The sequence below is a fragment of the Papio anubis genome, chromosome 7, assembly GCF_008728515.1.
Source record: "Papio anubis isolate 15944 chromosome 7, Panubis1.0, whole genome shotgun sequence".
Classification (NCBI taxonomy): domain Eukaryota; kingdom Metazoa; phylum Chordata; class Mammalia; order Primates; family Cercopithecidae; genus Papio; species Papio anubis.
This window is the reverse complement of record NC_044982.1, coordinates 124,273,579-124,298,430: the sequence shown is the minus strand read 5'-3', so window position 1 is coordinate 124,298,430 and position 24,852 is coordinate 124,273,579. Positions and strand designations below refer to the sequence as shown.

The following is a 24,852-nucleotide window of genomic DNA, read 5'->3' as shown; positions in this document are numbered from 1 at the left end:
TCCTTGATCCATCTATATTTTGATTTTTTTTTTTTTTTTTTTTTTTTGAGACGGAGTCTCGCTCTGTCGCCCAGGCTGGATTGCAGTGGCCCGATCTCGGCTCACTGCAAGCTCCGCCTCCCGGGTTCACGCCATTCTCCTGCCTCAGCCTCCGGAGTAGCTGGGACTACAGGCGCCCGCCACCACGCCCGGCTAGTTTTTTGTATCTTTTAGTAGAGACGGGGTTTCATCGTGTTAGCCAGGATGGTCTCGATCGCCTGACCTCGTGATCCGCCCGTCTCGGCCTCCCAAAGTGCTGGGATTACAAGCTTGAGCCACCGCGCCTGGCCTTGATTTTTTTATTAAGGTAAAAAACGCGTAAGAAAAATCTACTCAGTTAACAAATTGTAAATATACCATACGGTATTGTTAACTACATATGCATTGTTATAATATAGCAGTTACTATGATTTTATTTTATTTTTTATTTTTTATTTTTTTGAGACAGAGTCTCGCTCTGTCACCCAGGCTAGAGTGCAGTGGCGCCATCTCAGCTCACTGCAAGCTCCGCCTCCTGGGTTTACGCCATTCTCCTGCCTCAGCCTCCCGAGTAGCTGGGACGAGGTGGCAGGTGCCTGCTAGTCCCAGCTAGTTTTTTGTATTTTTTAGTAGAGACCGGGTTTCACCGTGTTAGCCAGGATGGTCTCGATCTTCTGACCTTGTGATCCGCCCATCTCAGCCTCCCAAAGTGCTGGGATTACAGGCTTGAGCCACCGCGCCCGGCCCACTATGATTTTAAATGATAGGATTTGAGGGTTTCCCCACCAATGGTTGGACAGTTATCCCAATGCTATTTACTAGATAATCCATCTTACCCCTCCCTCCCTTTATCATGTAACACATTTCCAACATACCTGAGATCCTAGAGCCTGATTTAAATATATTAATAAAATTTAACACACACCAGGAAATAAGTTCTCTCAAATTTCTGATTTGATTGCATTTATTTCCAGACTGTAGTTCAATCCTCTATTTCATAGATGAAGAGAGTGAGGCTCAGAGAAATGCAGCTGTTTTCCCAAGGTTGGACCCAGCTAGTTAGTAGCAAAGCCAGGATTGGCTCCTGTTTTCTGATTCTCAGCACAGTGCTCTTTTTATGACATCCCTTAAAGAGGGTATTTAACTTTGAGAAGAGTTAGGGTGTTGTAATAATTTGAACATTAAATCAAATAAGTAAATGAATTTGAAGAACAGGTTCATAACCGTATCTATGTCATATCCTCTTCTATAACTTGCTGGCTCACTTCTCTTTTGCCTGCTTCAATAAAAGTTCTGAAACAATTTTCATATGTGCAATATTTTTCTTTTAAATAACTCAAAATATTTTTGAAACATGCTTACTGACTAAAAAAAGATTTCCATTTACTGAGAGTAATAAACATGCTAGGTACATACTCAGAATATAGTCTTGTTCTTGAGGAGGTAAAGCTCACCTTATCAACAGAGCATTGTAGAAAGGAAAGGGATGGTAAGAATATAATCATTTTGGTGTCTGCCATCATTACTGCCAAAATAGTATGTTTGCATGAATTTACATTCACCTAGTTTATTTCCTTTGATCTTGACAGTTGTGTACATGGTCATTAACCCCACTTTAGAGGTAAAAAAAGCAGAAGCTCAAAGACAAGGGCCTTCCTCTTGGTTAGTAAAGGGCAGCTCTAGGAACAAAACCCCACCTTCTGGCTCAGTCTTTTATAGCACAAAGCTTTTCTCCATGTACAGTGAAGATAAACTGCAGAGAGTAAGAATCACCATGTAGTAAGTTACAGGTGCCAAGAGATTTCAAGCTACTGGCCTAAATTGCATCTCAGGAAGTTGTCTACTTGATATCTCCATATGAATGTCTTCTAACTTAACATATGTCAAACTTAACATTGCCAAAACTATTGATTTCTCTTCCCAAATTTGTTCCTCCCCAGACATCCTCATCTCAATTAAATGGTTCCACTATTCACCCAGTTTCTCAAGCCAAAAATCGATGAATGATCCTTATTTATCTTGCCCTAATTTCCCAGATTCCACCAGCAAATCCCACTGACTCTATCTCCAAGCATAGTCTGGATGTCCACTCCTTTCTATCCACTATTATCATTGTTCCAAACTGCCATCATCTGTCATCTGGCTATAGTTGCAGCAGCTTCTTCTCTTTTTTTTTTTAGACAGGATCTTGCTCTGTTGCCCAGGCTGGAGTACAGTGGTGGAATCACAGCTCACTGCAGCCTCAACCTCTCAGGGTCAAGTGATCCTCCTATCTCAGCCACCCGAGTAGCTGGGACTATAGGTGCATCCCACGATACCCAGCTAATTTTTGTATATTGTGTAAGAGACAGGGTTTCACCACGTTGCCCAGACTGGTCTGGAACTCCAGGGCTCAAGCGATTCACTCTTTTTGGCCTCCCAAAGTGCTGGTATTACAGGTATAAGGCCACCATGCCCAACCAGTTCCCTAACTGACCTTCACTCCACTCTCTAGCAGCAGCCAGGGCAAACTTTTAAGAATGTACATACCTAATCCTATTACTCCCCTGCCATGGCCCTCTGATGTCATCCCATTGCACATCAATCCTACTCAATCTTGCTTCTCACCTCACCTTAGCTACTCTCCATCTTGCCAGCTATACTCCAGCCACACCAGCCTCATTTCTGTCCCTCAAACATGTCCAACTCTTTTCCATCTTGGGTTGGTTTTTTTTGACAGCTTTATTGAGATGTAATTCACATACCAGAAAACTCACCCTTTTGAAGCTTCCAAATCAGTGGTTTTTAGTAGACTCAGAGTCGTTCAACCAATGCCACTCGTTTTTTTCTTGCCTAATTTTTAGAACATTTTCATCACCCATCTTCCCCAGAAAAAACACACACCTATTATCAGAAACCTCCCATTATCCTCTCTCCTCCAGCCTGTGGATTTGCCTGTTTTGGACATTTCATATAAATGGAATAATAAAATATGTAGTCTGTTGTGAAATAGTTTTTTTCCCTTAGCATAGTGTTTTTCAGGTTCATCCATGTCATAGCATGTGATTATGGTTATGGCTGAGTATTAATAATATTCCGTTGTATGGCTATACCACATTTTATTTATGCATCCATCAGTTGGATATTTGGGTTGTTTTCACTTTTTGGCTATTCTGAATAATGCTGCTATGAAGATTCAGGTACACATTTTTGTGTGAGCATAATGTTTCCAATTCTCTTAAGTATAAACCTAGGAATGGAAATGCTGGATCATAAGATAATTTTGTGTTTAACTTTTTGAGGAACTGTCAAATTGTTTTCCACACAGGTTGCACCATTTTTAGAGGTAAATATGGTACCACGAATGTATGAAGTTTCCAAATTTCTCCGCATCCTTGCCAACACTAGTTTTTGTCTGTTTTTTGAATTATAGCCATCCTAATGGGTGTGAAGTGGTATCTCATTGTGGTTCTGATTTGCATATCCCTAAAGACTGATGAAGTTGATAATCTTTTATGTGCTTATTGGCCATTCATATTATGTATCTGCTTGAAAGAAATGTCTACTCAGGGCCCAAGGCAGTGGCTCATGCCTGTAATCCCAGCACTTAGGGAGGCCGAGGTGGATCACCTGAGGATAGGAGTTCGAGACCAGCCAGGCCAACATGGTGAAACCCCGTCTCTACTAAAAGTACAAAAATTAGCCGGGTGTGGTGGCGCATGCCTATAATCCCAGCTACTCGGGAGGCTGAGGCAGGAGAATTGCTTGAACCCAGGAGGCCAAAGTTGCAATGAGCCAAGGTCGCGCCACTGCACTCCAGCCTGGGCAACAAGAGCATGATTCCATCTCAAAAATAAACAAAGAAGAAATGTCTACTCAGTCTTTTTGGCCATTTTTAATTGGGTTATTTGTCGTTTTACTGCAGAGTTATTGTAAGAGTTCTTTACTCTAGATATTAGGTCCTTATCAGTTATATGATTTGCAAATATTCCCTCCCATTCTGTAAGCTGTCTTTTTTTTTTTTTTTTTTGAGACAGGGTCTCACTTTGTCACCCAGGATGAAACACAGTGGTGCAATCACAGCTCACTGCAGCCTCAACCTCCCTGGCTCAAGTGCATCCTCCCATTTCAGCCTCCCAAGTAGCTAGGACCACAGGTGTGCACCATGATGCCCAGCTAATTTTTTACTTTTTGTAATGATGGGGACTTACTACATTGCCCAGTCTGGTCTCAAACTCTTGGGCTCAAGCAATCCTCCTGTCTCAGCCTCCCAAAGTGCTGGGATTATAGGTATGAGCCACTATGCCTGGCCTGTCTTTTTTACTTTGTTGATAGTGTCCTTTGAAGCACAACTCTTTTTAATTTTGATGAAGCCCAATTTCTCTATTTTTAGTCAGATTGCTTATGCTTCATGGCATCATATCTAAGAAACCACTGCCTAATTCAAGATCACGAATATTTACACCTATATTTTCTTCTAAGAGTTTTCTAGTTTTAGCTATTCATTTAGCTTCTTTAACTTTTACATATGATGTGACATAGGGTCCAAATTCATTCATTTGATTGTGGACATCCAGTTGTCCCAGCACCATTTATTGAGAATACTATTCTTTCTCCGTTTGATTGTCTTGGCACTCTTGTCAAAAAAAAAAAAAAAAAAAAAAAAAAAATCAATTGTCCATAAATGTATGGGTTTATTCCTAGACTTTAAAAAAAAATTTGAGGCCGGGTGCGGTGGCTCAAGCCTGTAATCCCAGCACTTTGGGAAGCTGAGACGGGCGGATCACGAGGTCAGGAGATCGAGACCATCCTGGCTAACATGGTGAAACCCCATCTCTATTAAAAAATACAAAAAAAAACCTAGCCGGGCGAGGTGGCGGGCGCCTGTAGTCCCAGCTACTCGGGAGGCTGAGGCAGGAGAATGGCATAAACCTGGGAGGCGGAGCTTGCAGTGAGCTGAGATCCGGCCACTGCACTCCAGCCCGGGCGACAGAGCAAGACTTTGTCTCAAAAAAAAAAAAAAAATTTGAGACAGAGTCTCACTCTGTCACCTAGGCTGGAGTGCAGTGGTGTGATCTCCACCTCCCAGGTTCAAGCGATTCTTGTGCCTCAGCCTCCTGAGTAGCTGGGACTACAAGCGTATGCCACCACATCTGGCTAATTTTTGTAAATATTTTTAGTAGAGATGAGGTTTCACCATGTTGGCCAAGCTGGTCTCAAACTCCTGACCTCAAGTGATCCACCTGCCTCAGCCTCCCAAAGTGCTGGGATTACAGGCATGAGCCATCATGCCTGGCCTATTTCTAGATCCTTAATTCGATTCCAATGAACTATAGACAGTACCACACTATCTTGGTTACTGCAGTTTTGCAGCAAGTTTTGAAACTGAGAACTATGAGTCCTCCAATTTTGTTAGTTTTGGTTATTCTGGGCCCCTTGCAATTCCGTATATATTTTAGGAGCAGCTTGTCAATTTGTACAAAGAAGCCAATTGGGATTTTTTTTAGGAATTGTGTTGAATCTGTACATCAATTTGGGGAGTGGAGACATCTTAACAATACTAAGTTTATCCAATCAATGAATACAGGGGTCTTTCCATTTACTTAGGTCTTCTTTACTGTTTATTAGCTCTAAAAGTTTTTTGGGAAATTCTTCATGATTTTTTTATATGCAAGATTATATCATCTACAAATAGAGGCAGATTTACTTCTTCTTTTCCAACCTTTTGTTTGGTTGCCTTTCGTTTCTTTTTTCTTGTCTAATTGCCCCAACAGAACAAAGTTAAATAGAAGACATTTAACTTTGAGAGAGCAGACATCTTTATCTTCTTTGTGATCTTAAGGGAAAGGCTTTTTTTTTTTTTTTTTTTTTTGAGACGGAGTCTCGCGCTGTGTCACCCAGGCTGGAGTGCAGTGGCGCGATCTCGGCTCACTGCAAGCTCCGCCTCCCAGGTTCATGCCATTCTCCTGCCTCAGCCTCCGAGTAGCTGGGACTACAGGTGCCCACCACCACGCCCGGCTAGTTTTTTGTATTTTTAGTAGAGACGGGGTTTCACCATGTTAGCCAGGATGGTCTCGATCTCCTGACCTCGTGATCCACCCACCTCGGCCTCCCAAAGTGCTGGGATTACAGGCTTGAGCCACAGCGCCCGGCCAAGGGAAAGGCTTTGTCTTTCTTCTATTTTCTTTCTTTCTTTTTTTTTTTCTTTAAGAGACAAAGTCTGGCTATATTGTCCAGGCTGGTCTCTAACTCCTGGCCTCAAGCAATCCTCCTGCTCAGCCTCCAAAATACCTGGGACTACAAGCGTCCACCACTGTGCTTGGCTTCTTTTATTAAGTATGATGTTAGTTATAGGGTCTTCATAGATGTCCTTTATCAAGTTGAGGAAATGCTCTTCTATTTATTATTGAGGTTTTTAAAAAATGTGTTGGATTTTGTCAAATGCTTTTCTGCATCTATTGAGACAGTAATGTAGCTTTTGTCCTTTATTCTACTAATATGATATGTTACATTGACTGATTTTCATATGTTGAACCAACCTTGCATTCCTGGGATAAATCCCACTTGGGGCAGGGTGTGATGGCTCACACCTGTAATCCCAGCACTTTGGGAGGCTGAGGTGGGCGGATCACTCAAGTTCAGGAGTTTGAGACTAGCCTGGCCAACATGGTGAAACCCCATCTCTACTAAAAATACAAAAAAATGAGCTGAGCATGGTGCTGCATGCCTGTAGTCCCAGCTACTCAGGAGGCTGAGGCAGGATAATTGCTTGAGCCGAGAAGGCAGAGGTTGCAGTGAGTTGAAACTGCACAATTACACTCCAGCCTAGGCGACAGGGCGAGATACCATCTCAAAAAAAAAAAAAAAAATTCCACTTTGTCATCGTGTATAATCCTTTTTTATATGTTGCTGGATTCGGTTTGCTAACTCTGTGGAGGACTTGTGCATCTATATTCAGGGATATCAATCTGTAGTTTTCTTTTCTTGTGATTCTTTATTTGGGTTAGCCCACCTTGGGTTTTGTACTAGCTGTTCCTCTGCCTGGAATGCTCTTCTCTGATCTAGGCATGGCTGGCTCCTTATTGTCTTTCAGATCTCAGCTTAAGTGTCAGAGAGAGGCTTTCCCCATCACCAATCTAAAATAACCTCCAGTTATTCTATCACATGATCCTATTTTTATTTTCATCAAGGAATTCATCACACCATTTGATTTTTTTTTTTGAGACAGAGTTTTGCTCTTGTTGCCCAGGCTGGAGTGCAATGTGCGATCTCGGCTCACCATAACCTCCACCTCCTGGGTTCAAGCAATTCTCCTGCCTCAGCCTCCCAAGTAGCTGGGATTACAGGCATGCGCCACTTGGCCTGGCTAATTTTTTTGTATTTTTAGTACAGACAGGGTTTCTCCATGTTGGTCAGGCTGGTCTCGAACTCCTGACCTCAGGTGATCCTCCTGCCTTGGCCTGCCAAAGTGTTGAGATTACAAGTGTGAGCCACTGTGCCCGGTCTTTTTTTCTTTCCTTTTGAGACAGAGTCTTGCTCTGTTGCCCAGGCTGGAGTGCAGTGGCATGATCTCGGCTCACAGCAACCTCTGCCTCCTGGGTTCAAGCAATTCTCCTCCCTCAGCCTTCCTAGTAGCTGGGATTATAGGCACATGCCACTACACCCAGCTAATTATTTTGCGTGTTTTTAGTACAGACAGGGTTTCATCATGTTGGTCAGGCTGGTCTCAAACTCCTGACCTCAGATGATGCATCTGCCTCAGCCTCCCAAAGTGCTGGGATTACAGGCATGAGCCACTATGCCTGGCCTGATTTTTTTTTTTTTTTTTTTTTTTGCTTATTTGTTGTCTGTCCTCCCACACCACCTGTATCTATAGTACCTAGTACATTGCTTGACACATAATAGACCTTCAATAAATATTTTGTTTAATGAATGAATGAATAATAGCAGCTATCATTTAATGAGTACCTTTTGTGTGCCAGATACTGTACAAGATGCTGTAAATACATTATATCAGCCCTGATATTCCAATGAACAACTAAAGCTCGGAGGTTAAATAACTTTCCTGAGTCTACAAAGTTAGGAAGTAGCAGAGTCAAGATGGAACCCAGCTCTGTCTGGCCCTATAGTCCTTGTTTCCTGATGCCACTCTGTGGCAGCAGGAAAATGATAGGATTTGAAGTAAGACAGATCTCGTTCAAAACCTGACACTGACTTTCATTAACTAGCAGCACGACATTGAGTAACATTTAATAACAATTCATTATCTACTTTAAGCCTCAATTTCTTCAACTTTAAAATGGGATGATAATAACTATAACATAAGTCTGTGATCCTCCTTATTGAAGAATTTAGCATGCTATAGATATCCAATGGTCGTTCCCCATTTTACCCAACATTAATAACAGAGATGGTCCATTAAAAACCACACACTTGGCCAGGCACAGTGGCTCATGCCTGTAACCCCAGCACTTTGGGAGGCTGAGGAGAGCGGATCACTTGAGCTCAGGAGTTCAAGACCAGCCTGGGCAACATGACAAAACCCCGTCTCTACAAAAAAAGACAAATTTAGCCAGGTGTGGTGGTGTGCGCCTGTGGTTGCAGCTACTCAGGGGCTGTCACAGGAGGCTCACTTGAGCCTGGGAGGCAGAGCTGGCAGTGAGCCAAGGTTTTGCCACTGTACGCCAGGCCTGGGTGACAGAGCCAGACCCTGTCTCAAAAAATAAAACAAAACACACACACACACACACACACACACACACACACACACACACACACGGTAAGCCCAGTGTTCAAATAACACAAGTAGCTATTGAAATGAAAGAAAAAACCCCCACAAATTTATCAATGAACTGAGAATTTAACTCAGACATTTGAACAAACTGTTATATTACTACACTTGGTGTACCATATGTAGAAATCAATGATTTAACAATCTGATTGTAAAACATTGGCCAAAGGCAGAAAGACATATTGGAAAAAACACAGGATTAGAAGTGAGAAGATTTAAGTTCATTATTTAGTGACTGAACATTCCTGTTAGTCATCTCATTTTCTTTCCCCTCACCTATGAAGTAGGATAGTAAAACTTGGTTATGTGAAACTGCAATATACATATATTTAAAAGTGCTTTGTGAATTCTAAGGTCTCTATAAACACTTTAAACACTTGAAAGAATTTTTAAGAATAAATTTCAGGTTTCCTAGGTTTTGTTCCTAAGATAAACCTTTTATTTGGGATACATTTGGGATTATTCCTAAATAAAAATATTTAGAAAGCAAATTACACACATAGAAAACCAACTAGGCAAAACTGCAACCTGACTTCCCAACTTACTATATTTCCAATGGCACGGTAAAGTCTGAATATTTGTTCTGAAGTTTGTTCCTCCCATTTTACACAACTGGTACCAGCAGAAATCTTAGGGGCTACAAGATAAAGCCAAGAGCAAAAATGAACATCAGGGTCAATGTCCATGAATTGATAGCTATTGATACTAAGTAAGAGATACCAGAGAATTCATTCCAATCTCTCGACTTTTCTATATGTTCAAAATTTTTCATATATCAAGTAAAAATAATACATAAATAATCACATAAATACTAAAAGAAAACATGGGTGAACTTCTTCACATCCTGGGAGTAGAAAATACCCTTCTAACTATGAAATGAGACTAAACTTTTTTTTTTTGAGACAGGGTTTTGCTGTTACCCAGGCTGGAGTGCAGTGGCAAGATCTCAGCTCACTGCAACCTCCACCTCCCAGGCTCAAGAGATTCTCTCTCAGCCTCTCGAGTAGCTGGGACTACAGGCATGCACTACCATGCCTGGCTAATTTTTTGTATTTTTAGTAGAGAAGGGGTTTTGCCATGTTTGCCAGGCTGGTCTTGAACTCCTAACCTTAAGTGATCCACCTGCCTCATCCTCCCAAAGTGCTAGGATTAGATGCGTGAGCTACTATGCCTAGCCAAAATAAACTTTTTTTTTTAATGAGACAAAAAGAAATGCCATAAGTTAAATCAAAAAACAAATGACAAACTGAATTTGCAAATTATCTCAGAGAGGACTAATCTCTCTATTATGAAATATAAGTACTCAAAAAACGGAAAAGAAAAAGACCAAAATGTTGATAGGAAAATGGGCAAAAGATATAATACTACCCAGAAAAAAGAAATGCAAATAGTTCTTAAATATATGAAAAGATCTTCAACATTACTGACAGGAATAAGGTACATTAAAACTACTCCACGTAGTTTTACTATACTATTACAAATAACTATGTGCATGTTATCTTCCTAATCTTACTAGTACTATTATTTGAAATAGCAAAAGATTAGAAATAACCCAAATGCCCATCAATCAGACATCTGTTGGGCAAATTATGATATATTCACATAACTGAGAACTATGCCATCATAAAAAAACAAAAAGGAAGCCAGGCATGCCTTTGGGAGGCCAAGGCAGGAGGATAGCTTGAGTCTAGGAGCTCAAGACCAACCTGAGCAAAATAGTTAGAACTTGTCTCTACAAAAATTAAAAAATTAGCCAGGCATGGTGGAATGTACCTGCAGTCCCAGCTACTCGGGAGGCTGAGGAGGGAGGACTGCTTGAGACTGGGAGTTTGAGACTGCAGTAAGCCATGAGCACACTTCTGCACTCCAGCCTAGGTAACAGAGACTCTATCTAAAAAAAAAAGCAAGAAAGAAAGAGGAAAATCTCTTCTTACTAATAGGAAGTAGTCGCCAAGATACACTATTAAGTGAAAAAACAAAGGCATAGAAGAATATGTATTTTATGCCACCTTTTGTGAAGGAAAAATAAAAAATAATACTATGTATGTGTTTGCTTATTTTGGCAAAAGGAAACACTGGAAGACTAAATCAGAAACTAATAAAAATGTTACCTATAGAGGGAGGAATACGGGTTAGATGAGATAGAGAGACTGAAGTAGGACTTCTATGAGTATACCTTTCTAAGCTGTTTTAACTTTTGAAGCATGTAAACATTTTATGCATTCAAAAAATAAAATTTAATCATAAAAGAAAATAAAGCAACCCTTAAAATAAAAAAATAAAAAAAAACAAACAACTGAAACTTAACTATGTATGAAACTAGGTAACAAAACCACATGGAAAAAATAACTATTACCAGGAAGTTTTGAAGGCAGTAATCTGACTGTATATCCTTAGGATATATTCTAAGGCTCAAAAAGGAAAACTGCAAAGAAATCTTAAATCTTACTATTTTTACTGTTAGTAGTAATATTGGTATTGTAATGCTGAAATGATGTTATGAATAGCAAATAAATAGGTTAATATTTAAAAAAAGATAGTGTGAGAAAATATAAGGAAAACCCTTTAATGATAAATTTGAATCATAAACAATGTAAACTTAAATATTTTTTAAAAATGTAATTTCTAGTTTCGTCCACTGATACCTTATCTTGCCACACACTGTTGTATCAGATGATCTCTAACTATCGACCCCACTAAAATGAATAAGAGCTCCCTGGAAATCACACTGGTAGATTTCAATGTGGGCCAGAGGACACATAGGGGAGCCTGGGACATTACTGTGGTGGAAGCAAGGACGCACTCCAGACTAGTGGGAAATGAAGAGTGTTAACAGAATGTAGGAGCCAAATGGGCAATATGGGGCTCCCACTGGGCAATATGGGAAATTTGATCAATACAAAGAATTACGACTGTAAAACACAATCAGTGAAAATCTACGTGTCAAATGATACTAAAAAGAACACATCTGACACCAAAACTGAAGGCAATTAATGGCATCAACTTCTTATGCTAATTAAAGAGAAAGAATTAAGCCCCTGTCCCCTTTTTAGGATTAACTAAAATTCATCTCCAATTAATGAGGAAAAACTCTTCTTTCCAGAACAATACCAGCTATTAAATGTAAAAGGAATTAGAAAATTGCCATTTTGTAATCCATAGTGAAATAATTCATTTGGGCAAGGAATATCAATCTGTACTAAAACCATCATGTGAAAGGTTGTTGGTGAACAGGATATCTGCACAGTGCCAGAGTATTACCCCACAGATTACCTGCTAATTGCAAAAGGGAAAACACATCTTAACACTGGAAAGATCTGGTGGTCACCATCTCAACCAAGTGATCAAACTTAGCTTCACTTGCTTTAGTACAACCTGATACCTTGGCTTACTCAAGTGATACCTTAAGACTGCAGGGGACGGCCGGGCGCGGTGGCTCAAGCCTGTAATCCCAGCACTTTGGGAGGCCGAGGCGGGCGGATCACGAGGTCAGGAGATCGAGACCATCCTGGCTAACCCGGTGAAACCCCGTCTCTACTAAAAAATACAAAAAACCAGCCGGGCGAGGTGGCGGGCGCCTGTAGTCCCAGCTACTCGGGAGGCTGAGGCAAGAGAATGGCGTAAACCCGGGAGGCGGAGCTTGCAGTGAGCTGAGATCGGGCCACTGCACTCCAGCCTGGGCGACAGAGCAAGACTCCGTCTCAAAAGAAAAAAAAAAAAAAAGACTGCAGGGGACAAAAGTAAGACTTCTCTAGGTATATTAACTTTTGAATCAGCTATATGTTTTATATATTCAAAAAATGAGAAGTAATCCCTAAAATTAAAAAACTGAAACAAATGTTTATACTCCTAACTCTACTAAAAAAAAAAAAAAAAAGAAGAAAACAAACATCACTGAAACACACTCTTTCCAAAAACTTTCAGCCTGAATCCAGCCAAACCTTTAGAACTAATTATAGGAAATATAAGTGATAGGGAACAAGTTAAACAACACTGGAAGAAAACAAACAAATCAAATAACTGGCCTGGTCTCTTCAAAAAGTCAATGACATACAGCGAGGAAAAAAAGAGGAATCTTTTTTAGAGACTAAAGAGACATAACAACTAATTACAACTAAATCCTAGTTTGAAAAATAAAACAACTATAAAATAAATTTTTAGACAATTACGAACACTTAAAGATGAATTGAACATTGGATGCTATTACGAAATTGTTCATTTTTCTTAGGAAAAGCACACTACTTAGAAATGAAAGATCATGATTCATACTTCCAAATGAATAAGCAAAATTTAAAATACACATACTAAATACATAGAAAGAAAGAAAATATGGACAAACATTAATAATTGTTGACTCTGGGGTAAACTGGTGTTTATTACACCAGTCTTTCTATTTAATATTTTCAAAATCAAAAATTTGGGAAAAAATGCTCAATCCTTCATGAGGCTATATGCTAAGAGGGAGAAAGAATGCTTTCTACCATTCTGTGGAAAAGCACATAAAAGTGGGCACTCAATCAAAATTAAGGGAAAAGTACAGCTAAGAAGTCAGAATGTTCAGATGCTATCATGACAAGCAGAACCTTTAGAAAGATGTGAGAGTCTGCAGCCCCCACTCACCATAAGTCGCCCCCTCTGTTGGCTGCTGCCTTCCATTGCTCAGACTTTCAGGCAAATTTTTCAAAACTGAAATGAGCTACAAAAAAAAAGAGTGTGATATATTCAAAATGAACATAAGAACAAAAGCAGAAACACATTACAATTCAGTACCATGAAATAACCTGTAACTTCCTTTTTTTTCTTTTTCTGTTTTTCAATTTAAAAAATTTTTTTCTTTACTATTGGCTCTTCAAGGCTGAACCTATAACTTTAAAAGATCTACGTGGCAGGGCAAGGTAGTACACTGGCTTAAGCTGTGAGGATAGGTGTCTACTTGGGGAAACCTCAGTAGAGATTCTGCTGTCTATAGATACAGGTCATTGATTCACTTCTAGAGAATGCTGTGGAAGCTTTGGCATCAGGAGAGCCCGTGTTTGGCTATACACACTCTCACCCCATGGGTAAAAAGGCAGTGAAATCTCATAAGAGAATGTACTATGGAGTCACCTAGCTCTGGGTTCAAGTCCTAGTTCCACCACCTACCAGCTGTCTCATTGTGGAAAAGTTATTTAGCTTGTCTCTGGCCTTCGATATCATCATCTGTGAAACAATCAACAGCAACAACTACCTCAAAGCTGGGAGGGTAAAAAAAAAAGTCCACAGAGTATCTAGAACAGTCGTAGTACACAAGCCAATGTTCAATAAATGGCAGTCACTATCATTAAGATCATTTGTGAGGTAAGTGCCTAGAATAGGAAACACCACCTATACAGGTGGGAAAAAAAAAATATTCCTCTGTATAAAATTAACCCATTCATATGGAAAACATACATTTAGTCATTAAACATTTACCCTGACCCTACTCATGCAGTCTCAATGAGCTATATATACAAAACCACAGAGAGAAGAAAGATCATCTACAGGTAGAACGGTCAGCAGAATTCTAGCATAAATGACTGAAGCCAGGCAAAGAAATGGAAGGAAAGTTAAGAGTCACTTAGGAAGTTGCTGTTAGTTCATTCTGACGGGGATGCAAGGTATACCTATGAAAGTGCGAAGACTGAAATTGGGAAGAATAGTCTAAGGCCACACTATGACATGTAGTAGGCCATATAAGATCACCTGTCTCACTCGAAAGCCTTTATTTAGTACTTACTCCTCGTAAAATTCTCAAAGATTTACATAAGATCACAAATGCCAGGCTAATTTTTAGGACGCCAAAGACAGAAACTACCCTTTTTTGTTTTCAAGAAAATTAGAAGTCACAAAATGGTTCTTCTTTTCATAACCACTTAGGAAACCCACTAAATGAGTAAAAAGCAGTAGGATATTGGAGAATTTTACCATGTTGGCACCCAGTCGTGACAACACTGCTTCCAATTCCTTTGCAGTGCTCTTGGGTGGCACAGGAATAGTTTCTTGTTTAAGAATTGGACCTACATCAAACCTAGCAAAAAATCAAAAGTAAATAACAATGATTACTATTTCCTGAATCAATGTTTGTCTACACACAAAAAGATACAAGCTAGGTACAGTGGTCTGCATGCCTATAGTCCCAGTTGCTCAGGAGGCTGAGGCGGCAGAATTGCTTGATCCCTGGAGTTTGAGACCAGCCTGGGCAACACAGCTAGCCCTTATCTCTTAAAAAATAAAAAAAATAATAAAGATAGTTTATACTGGCTATTAATTTGGCTGTTAGCCATTAGCAAGGAAGATAGGTCAGTTTGAAAGATGGGAAAACAAAATATGGCCTGTATTTAGAGTCTAAATTTTTTTCCTAAAGCAAAGAAAGGATACAGTTGCGTATCAGGAATTTAATTACAATTACAGAAAAATTATACCATCAGTAATAGCATGAAAAAAATCTCTGTATATGAAAAGCATAAGGCAAAGAATTTATTTTCCATGGAAGTACAGTTAGGATATTCATAATTATTTCTTTCTATAGTCCCTTCCTCAAAGGATAAGAATTTTGCCTAGATTATCACCATGGGTGATTATAAGTAGGGCCAGGCGCGGTGGCTCATGCCTGTAATCACAGTACTTTGAGAGACCGAAGTGGGCGGATCACGAGGTCAAGAGATCGAGACCATCCTGGCCAACATGCTGAAACCCTATCTCTACTAAAAATACAAAAAATTAGCTGGGTGTGGTGGCGTGTGCCTGTAGTCCTAGCTACTCGGGAGGCTGCAGCAGGAGAATCGCTTGAACCTGGGAAGCGGAGGTTGCAGTGAGCTGAGATCACTGTACCACATTCCAGCCTGGGTGACAGAGTGAGACTTCACTTCAAGAAAAAAAAAAAGTAAATGCAAGTATATTTGCATTCCCACAAGTCTGACATTTTACATCAAGCTCTGTAAACACTGGCCATGAGTTTTCATGAGAAATATGCTTTATTTAAATTTTTTTGCTTTGTGTTTTTGTTAATTCTATTTCTAACCTAGGAGCTTTAATAATATGTTTATTGTGAAAAATTGCAAACATTCACAAAAACAGAGTGAACAGTCTAATGAATCATCATATACACATCATTCAGATTTTTTTTTTTTTTGAGACAGGTTTTTGCTCCATCGCCCAGGCTGGAATGCAATGGCGCGATCTTGCCTCACTGCAGCCTCAACCTCCTAGACTGAAGAGATCCTCTCACCTCAGCCTCCTGAGTAGCTGGGACTACAGGTGTGTACCACCACACCTGGCTAATTTTTTTATTTTTTATATGTTGCCCAGGGTGGTCTTGAACTCCCGGACTCAAATGATCTTCCCACCTCGGTCTCCTAAAGTGTTAGGATTACAGGCATGAGCCACCATGCCTGGCTCAGATTTTAGAACTACCAAAGTTTTGCCACTGTTGTCTCATCTACTCCCTCTCTTGTTTTCTGAAGTAAGTTAAAGCAAATCCCAGATACCATGTTGTTCTTGTGAGCTTGTGAATTATGCTTTTCTAAGGGGAATTAGGTGGTAACAGGCAGAGACTGAATAAACTCCTCAAGTAATTCTAAATAATTGTTCCTAAAAAATTGTTCTAAATTGTTTCTAAATTGTTCTGTAGGTATGACAGGACAAAATGAATGCTTTAGGACAATTATATTGCATATTGATATACAATATATTCTCATTTCAGGTTCCAAAAATTTTTTGGTCATAGTTTAGAAACCAAGGCCAGCAAAACCAAGATTCAAAACAATTAACATACAAAAATCCAATCTCTCATTTGTAGAATATCTTTTATAGAAATCCAAGTATGAATAATATAACTGATTTCAATTAACAAATTAAAATTTTCATATGAACTTTAAAGAGACTCTACATAAATACCAAAAGACATATAGTTGATGTTAGAATCCAGGAGAAAACAGAAAGGATATAAAAGCAAATAGAAGCACTCTGGAGTCACAGAAATTAGTGAGCACCACCCATTCATCCATTGCCCCCCAAACAGGCTGACATCAACATTTAAAATCACAAAAATCTCAAGAAAGAAAAATACATGCTACCTTTTAGGTCTAATTTGCATAATTGTTACTCCAGTAACTGTGTCTCCGTGAAGCACTGTATGGATTACAGGGGCTGGGCCACGCCATCTCGGGAGGCAGCTGGGATGGACATTCAATATGCCACTGAGTAAGAAGATGCAGAAATTAGTATGTCAGTGGGCTTTACCACTTTGTTACCAGTACCTAAGCTATTATGCTACTTTTCATTATGAAACTTTCCCAGAAATTTGGAAAAACTGACAGTTAAATCTAAGTCTTGTATCACCTGAAACGAAAAAAGTTAGATGTTTATTCTCTTATCGTAAGAAACCAATGAAATTTAATTAAAAACAGAACCAGGACAACTATTCGCTGTCTAAAGATGTTCTGGCTGGGTGCAGTGGCTCATGCCTGTAATCCCTGCACTTTGGGAGGCCAAAGCGGGCAGATCACCTGAGATTGGGAGTTTGAGACCAGTCTGACCAACATGGAGAAACCCTGTCTCTACTAAAAACACAAAATTAGCCAGGTGTGGTGGCACATGCTTGTAATCCCAGCTACTCAGAAGGCTGAGGCAGGAGAATCGCTTGAACTCGGGAGGCGGAGGTTGTGGTGAGCCGAGATCACGCCATTGCATTCCAGCCTGGGCAACAACAGCGAAACTCTGTCTCAAACAAACAAACAAAAAAGATGTTCTACAACAGCCCATGATGTCTGGGAGTTTTTAAATAAAATTTTAAAATGCATTTATGACTATAAGAGAACCACTCAAACCCTATTATGCATCTCACGAACAATTCTAATTTTATAGTTTAGTCACATAACTATCCTCACGTCACTTGGTTTACATACAGACTGCCTAAAATAAGCTTTTTCTTTTTTTTCTTTCTTTATTTAAAAATTTTTTTTGAGACAGGGTCTCACTCTGTTGCCCAGGCTGGATGGCTCACTGCAGCCTCAACCTCCCAAGCTCAAGAGATCCTCCCACCTCAACCTCCTAAGTTGCTGAGACTACAAGTGCATCCACCATATCCAGATACTTTTTTATTTTTTGTAGAGATAGGGTCTTAGGATGTTGCCCAGGGTGATCTCCAACTCCTAGCTTCCAGTGACCTGCCTCGGCCTCCCAAAGTGCTGGGATCACAGGCGTGAGCCACCACGCCCAGCCTAAAATAAGCTTCCCACCAAATGATCCATTCATCTTTGCTGTTTATCCCAATATACCTATCATCCACTCATGTGCAATTTAAATACTTTATTAATCTGTCATTAGTTTAATGATACCTCCATCAGCATGATTCTGTGCACTTGGGAGCATGTACATATGAGAAAGTCTTATATTCTAAGTCTCACTGTTCAGCCCAATCCAACAAACATTCACTGAGCACACTCATGTGTGGGCACTGTTCTAAGTGTTAGGCATACAAGCAGCAGTGAACCAGATAGAAAAAAAAAAACCTGCCCTCAGGGAGTTTATGTACAAAGAGTGGGAGATAAGCAAGAAAAAACAAAATATGTAAAAGGTTTTGCCAGATGATGCTGAGGGCTACAGAGAAAATAAAGCAAAGAGGAATATGAGGGGGACAGATTACAGTTTTAGTAGTGGTCAGAGAAAGCTTTCACTTGACCAAGAACATGAAGAAGGAAATAACTATGCATATATACGGGAGAAAAGCATTCCAGGCAGAGGGGACATTAAGTACAAAGATCTCGAAGAAGGTAAATGCTCGGCAAGTTCAAGGCACAGCTGGGAGGCCAGTTAGGCCTGGCCTAACTTTTATTCTGAGTAAGACAGAAAACTACCAGAGGATTTTGAGCAGAGTGACATGATCTGACTTATGTTTTAAAAGGATCACTTTGAGGCAGGGTACAGTGGCTCATGCCTGTAATCCCAAAACTTTGGTAGGCCAAGGCAGGAAAATTACATGCAGCCAGGAGTTTGAGACCAGCTTGGGCCACGTAGAGAGACCCCTGTCTCTAAAAAAAAAAAGAGCTGGGTGTGGTGGCACATTCCTATAGTCCTAGCTACTCAGAAGGCTGAGGCAGCAAGATCCCTTGAGTCTGGGGCTGCAGTGAGCTATGACAGCAACACCATACTCCAGCCTGGGTGACAGCAAGACTCTGTCTCTAAAAACAATAAAATAGAAATAAATAAATAAACAAATACAGGATCATTTTGGCTGCTGGATTGGTAAAAGACTGAGAGGGCCAAGGACAGAAGAAGGGCCCAGTTAGGAGGCTTCTGTAGTAATGTAGGCGAGAGTGGCAGCAGTGGAAGTGAGATACAGATAGATTCTACACAGATTTTGAAGGCAGAGCCAATAGGATTTACTGATGGATTGGATATGGGGGTATAACAAATCAAGCATGACTCCAGGATTTTGGTGCAAGCAGCTAGAAGGATGGAGTAGCCATTTACTGAGAAAAAGACTTTAGGAGATGCTTTGGGTATCTTGAATGTAAAGCGGCTATCAGACATCCAAGCAGAGCTGTGGAGGCAGTAGGTATTAGGGGACTAGAGTTTGGGGACAGAGCTGAGCTAGAGGGACCAATTTGGGTGTTTTCAGCATATATATGGAATTTAAACGAAGGTGGATGAAAGCTTACAGAGGGTGATAAGGAATTAAATACATTTTGACAACTCATGCCACAAATAAAATGTTCTTTAGTACTTGAAAAGAAAATATCAGGCCGAGTCATGTGTCAGCCAAATGCAGCTGTACCCAGGCAAGTTGAGCAAAGGCTTCAGTGAGCCCCCGCATGGCTGAAGATGACCTGGGGAGGCACACCAGCTGCTAGGAGAAGAGCATAAGGCTCAAGACGGAAAATCATAAATCCAATACTATCAAGGAAAACTTAACAATTTTTGATGTCATAACCAGAAAAACTAACCAGCTTCCACAAGCAGAACGGAATCTACCTGAACAGGGATCAGCATATGTTGGATTTAATGCTGCCCTCTGTGGCCTCATAGCAAATAGTCTTTTTCAATGCGTCTTGAACATGGCACAGGCTCTTATAGCTGCTGACTTACCAATGGCAGTGATCCCTTTTCTTACAACAAACACAGCTTACAAAAGTTTTGTAAATTTTCCTTCAAATACAGGTGATTTGAATTGTGAAACCTGTACCATAACAGAGAATGGATTGGTTGGTCTTGCTTTTGGTGGTCTATACCCTGTTTTCTTGTCTATACCTGTGACTGGAGGCCTAGCAGCCTGGTATGAATCAACTCTGTTACCAGAGAAAGGGAACATCTTAAGTTACTGGATTCAAGTGTCTAAGCCTGTCTTTAGAAAGATGTTATTTCTTATTGTGTTCCAGACTGTGTTTGCAGCATACCTTGGGTTTAAACAATATAAACTACTTATAAAGGCCCTTCAGTTACCTGAACCTGGCAGAGAAATTCATTGACTTTAAGCAAACATGTACACAAAAATAAAATGGTAAAAATTAAAAAAAAAAATTACAGAAAGCATAACTGGAGTTCAAATTATCACATTTTAGATACAAGGCCCATTTATAAAGACCAAGGTTTCTATACTGTATTTCCTTACAAATAAAACTTACTAGGGAAATTTAAGAATAAGAGCCTCACTCAAAAGTCGGCCAAACGAAGCCACTACTCCAACATCATATTCTCCAGATCCCACGTCCGGCCACTCGTATATTGGAAGCTGAGACTGCACAGCATATTGCTTCACTGGCAGTCCTCTTGGTGATAGGGAAGGTATTGTGACCACCTCCAGTTTGTCGATTAACTCTTCCTCTTGGTTTTCCCTAAGTTAGATTGGAAGAAAAGTATGAGCGTTAAGGCAATGACTCAAAGCTAAAACGACTTCACATATCGCTAAGAATGTGTATGATTAAACTCATGAAGCATTTAGGGCTAAATGATTAAAACTAATGTGAGAGACTGAGTTTTCATTTTTTCTTTTTTGAGATGGAGTCTCACTCTCTTACCCAGGCTGTAGTGCAGTGGAGTGATCTCAGCTCACTGTAACCTCTGCCCCCGTGGTTCAAGTGATTCTCCTGATTCAGTCTCCCAAGTAGCTGGGATTACAGGCATGCACCACGACACCCAGCTGATTTTTGTGTTTTTTAGCGGAGGTGGGGTTTCCCCAGGTTGGCCAGGCTGGTCTCAAACTCCTGACCTCAAGTCATCCGTCTGCCTCCACCTCCCAAAGTGCTGGGATTACACGCGTGAACCACCATGCCCGGCCTCAGTTTTCATTTTTTATTTAATTTTCATTACTTAAAATGTAAAGAGCGGCCGGGCGCGGTGGCTCAAGCCTGTAATCCCAGCACTTTGGGAGGCCGAGATGGGCGGATCACGAGGTCAGGAGATCGAGACCATCCTGGCTAACACGGTGAAACCCCGTCTCTACTAAAAATACAAAAAACTAGCCGGGCGAGGTGGCAGGCGCCTGTAGTCCCAGCTACTCGGGAGGCTGAGGCAGGAGAATGGCGTGAACCCGGGAGGCGGAGCTTGCAGTGAGCTGAGATCCGGCCACTGTACTCCAGCCTGGGCGGCAGAGCAAGACTCCGTCTCAAAAAAAAAATAAAAAAAAAAAAAAAAAATGTAAAGAGCGACACATGGCTAGTGGCTACTGTTTGAACAGTATCATTCTAGGGATTTCCTGTGCATACAGAAACATATATAGTATGGATACTTTACACAATTGGGATATTACATACTGCTTTGCATTTTTTTCCTCTTAACAATGCTATTTATGCCATGATGTGAGTCTTCTTGAAAAATGGATTACATATACATATACTTGTATTTGCACTGAACATTTCTAGAAGGAACTGAAAACAGTGGCTGTCTCTGGATAAAGGAACTGGGAACTACTAAAGAGAGGCGGAAGGAAGTAACTTTTCACTGTATATCCTTTGAATCTATGGAACTTTTTTTTTTTTTTACCATAACCATGATATCATCACACTACTTTTTAAAAAACAAAAATACATAACATGGGCATCATTCCACGGCAGTACATGTAGCACTACCTCATACTTTTTACCTGCTGCATAGTATTCTAGTACCCAGGGGGGTATATTTATTAAACAGGTATTGTATGCACATGTTGAGGAGTTATGAGGAGTATGTCCTGGGGCACTATAAAGCAAGCACAGGAATAATGGAGCTGCCAAGTGAAGCATCATCAGAAGTATCAGGATAGGCCAGGAATGATGGCTCATGCCTGTAATCTCAGCACTTCGGGAAGCCAAGGTGGGAGGATCGCTCGATCCCAGGAGTTTGAGATAAGCCTGGACAACATGGTGAAAATCCGCCTCTACAAAAAATTTAAACATCAGGCGTGGTGGTGCGCGCCCGTAGTCCTAGCTACTCTGGAAGCTGAGGTGGGAGGACTGCTTGATCCTTGAGGTCGAGGCTGCAGTGGGCTATGAGCTGGCCACTGCACTCCAGCCTGGGCGACAGCGCGAGACCCCGCCTCAAAAACAAACAAAAACAAAAGTGTTGGTATAAATGTATAAATGCAGTGAGAGACGCATGTGACAACAGCACATGGAGGATGTGCAAAGGGAACACAGGGTTTCCTGCCGGGTGTGTGCACAGAGGGGTGTGTAGAGGGAGGAAAACCACACAGGGGATTGACGAAGGATTCAATACATGAGGGGCTGCAGTGACGTATTTGTAGGGAAGAGGAGATAGGGATGACAAAAAAAGTGGAAGGGGGACTGCGTCAGGAAAAAACAGAATGGGGAAATAAAAAACATTAATTGGGAAAAAGAGAGAAGTAAATATGGTCTTGCCACCACATACCATGGACTCTCAGGACTGGTTGGATTTCAAATAATTTTCTTTCCCAGTAAACAAGACTTGTTAAATATTATGAATACTAAATGTATACCTAACAGTTCTGATTTATAAATTTATCCTTTTGAAAACAGGAAGCTTGTGGACTATGCCCTTGTATACAAGGAGCACAGGGGGAGCAAAAGAGCAAGACATGAGTGTGCCTAAGGAAGGCGGCAGGAGGAAATGCGAAGCAGGGAGAACTTTGAAGTGGGACCAGGTTTTAGTCCGAACCACCTCGGCTGATGACCTTCGGCAATCGCATCACCTCTCTGAGCCACGGATTCCCCACACGCAAAACAGGCAGGGAGGCCGTAGGACTGGCCCGGGGGATGCAGGCAGAGCGCCTGGCCCCGGCTAGGCACAGCGTGGGTGGCGGGGCGTCTGGAGAACCCACAGAGGCGGCGGGGAGTGGGGGTCGCTGACCGCAGGGACTGGGCGCCCAAAGGCTGACCGGCGGGAATGGCGCACCTTCCGGGCGCCGGGAGACGCCAAGATCTGGGCCCACACCGCTATGGCGCCCCTGCTTTCCGCGACCAGAAGTCCAAAACCCTCGGGGCCGGCCGCCCGGGCGCGGCCTGGGGGCCTTCAGCGGCCGGGTCCCCGGATCCCTGGCCCGGGTACCTGGCGGCGTGCAGCGCCCGCAGCGCCTCGCAGGCGAACTGGTCCGTGCCGAAGAAGAGCACCCGCCAGGGAGGCTTCTCGCGGACTCTGGAGTCCTCCCAGCCGAGCCGGGCCAGCGCTCGCCACTGGGGACTCGGCCTCCCACGCCCAGCGCCATGAGCCAGCGGAGGACCCCAACAGCGCTGCACCAACACCCTCATCGCCTAGGCTGCCGGCGGCCCGCTCTGCGCAGGCGCGTCGGGGCGGGGACAAGGGTGCAGCCTGGGGCAGGCGGGGCTTGCCTGCTTGGAGGCGGGGTCTGGTTGGAATTGGTGAACGAATTTGCCCGCTACAGCGGCCCTAGATTTTTGTTCTGTTTATTTGCACTATGTAGCCAATCCTCCCGATTAAATCTTTCTTTTCTTTTTAAAATCATTTATTTATTTATTTATTTTAAAAATTTTTTTTCTTTCAGAAAGGGTCTTGCTCTGTCGCCCAGGATGGAGTGCTGTGGCGCGATCACGGCTCACAGCAACCTCACTGCTCCTGGGCTCAAGGGATCCTCCCACCTCACCTTACGGAGTAGCTGAGGTACAGGCACACATCACCATGGTCGGCTGATTTTTTGTAGAGACAGTATCTCACCATGTTGCACAGGTCTCAAGCAATCCTCCTGTCTCGGCCTCCCCAAGTGCTGAGATTACAGGCGTAAGCCACTGCGCCGGCCCAGGATAAGTCTTTTGGTAACAAATCGTACGTGTTTCAGACAATGAAACCTCATGTATGTAGTGCATGTCATTTTCTCAACCATTATAACCAATATTTGCTGAGTACGTTTTTGCTAAGCATTTTATATTCATTATTCTGGTTAATCATCAGGTCAACCTTAGGAGGTAAATACTATTACAACCACGTTACTGAACAGAATCTGAGGCTCTGTGAAAGTAAGGACTTATCAGTGTATGAGGTTCACACAGCTAGTAAATGACAGAGCAGAGGTGGCACTCTTGTAATTCCAAGGCTTGTGATCCTAGCCGTTTGGCCTTCACAGCGATCCTATGTATTAAGCAAGTCAATTACCCACATTTTGCACCTGAGGAAATTGAGGCTTAGTTACTTGCCTGCAATTACCTTCCTGAATCGAAGGTTCCATCTTTACTCCTCCCCTGTGGATTCCTTTGCACACAGAAGGATACCATAGAAGTGATTCCTAGGGAAAATGGACAGGGAACCTTATCCCCTGAAGACCTCTGAGGACCGTTAGTGCTTAGATTCTGTATCCCCAAAGCATCCTTGAGTAGAATCAGACATCCATGAAACAGCATCTGAGCACAGACCTCAACCGAATTTTGTTCTAATCTAATTCTCACCACCTTTTTTTTTTTTTTTTTGAGACAGAGTCTCACTCTGTTGTCCAGGCTGGAGTGCAGTAGCACGTGATCTTGGCTCACTGCAACCTCCGCTTCCCAGGTTCAAGTGATTGTCCCACCTCATTTTCCCAAGTAGCTGGGACATGCGCCACTATGCCTAGCTAATTTTTGTATTTTTAGTAGATATGGGATTCA

General features: G+C 41.6%; 2 protein-coding genes across 4 annotated transcripts in view; one reads left to right on the top strand and one right to left on the bottom strand.

Moving 5' to 3' along the window:
• Positions 1-23,533, bottom strand: part of MTFMT (mitochondrial methionyl-tRNA formyltransferase) — a 29,084-nt gene extending 5,551 nt beyond the window's left edge. For 2 of the 3 annotated variants that reach the window (XR_649215.2, XM_003901061.3), the window contains exons 1-6: positions 23,309-23,533; positions 20,431-20,640; positions 16,882-17,004; positions 14,732-14,834; positions 13,409-13,484; positions 9,334-9,425 (exon numbers count right to left, since the gene is read on the bottom strand). Coding sequence is in view for 2 of the 3 variants with exons in the window: in XM_003901061.3 (XP_003901110.1) it covers positions 9,334-9,425; positions 13,409-13,484; positions 14,732-14,834; positions 16,882-17,004; positions 20,431-20,640; positions 23,309-23,508 (804 nt within the window). In the remaining variant the exon portion in view is untranslated. The remainder of the gene's footprint in view (positions 1-9,333; positions 9,426-13,408; positions 13,485-14,731; positions 14,835-16,881; positions 17,005-20,430; positions 20,641-23,308) is intronic. The other variant, XM_009210407.2, reaches the window with a different exon arrangement.
• Positions 19,394-20,274, top strand: LOC103885884 (transmembrane protein 126A-like). The gene has a single exon (XM_009210406.4). It carries the CDS (start codon positions 19,864-19,866, stop codon positions 20,272-20,274), a length of 411 nt encoding a protein of 136 aa, XP_009208670.2. The 5' UTR covers positions 19,394-19,863.
• Positions 23,534-24,852: the final 1,319 nt, after the last annotated feature.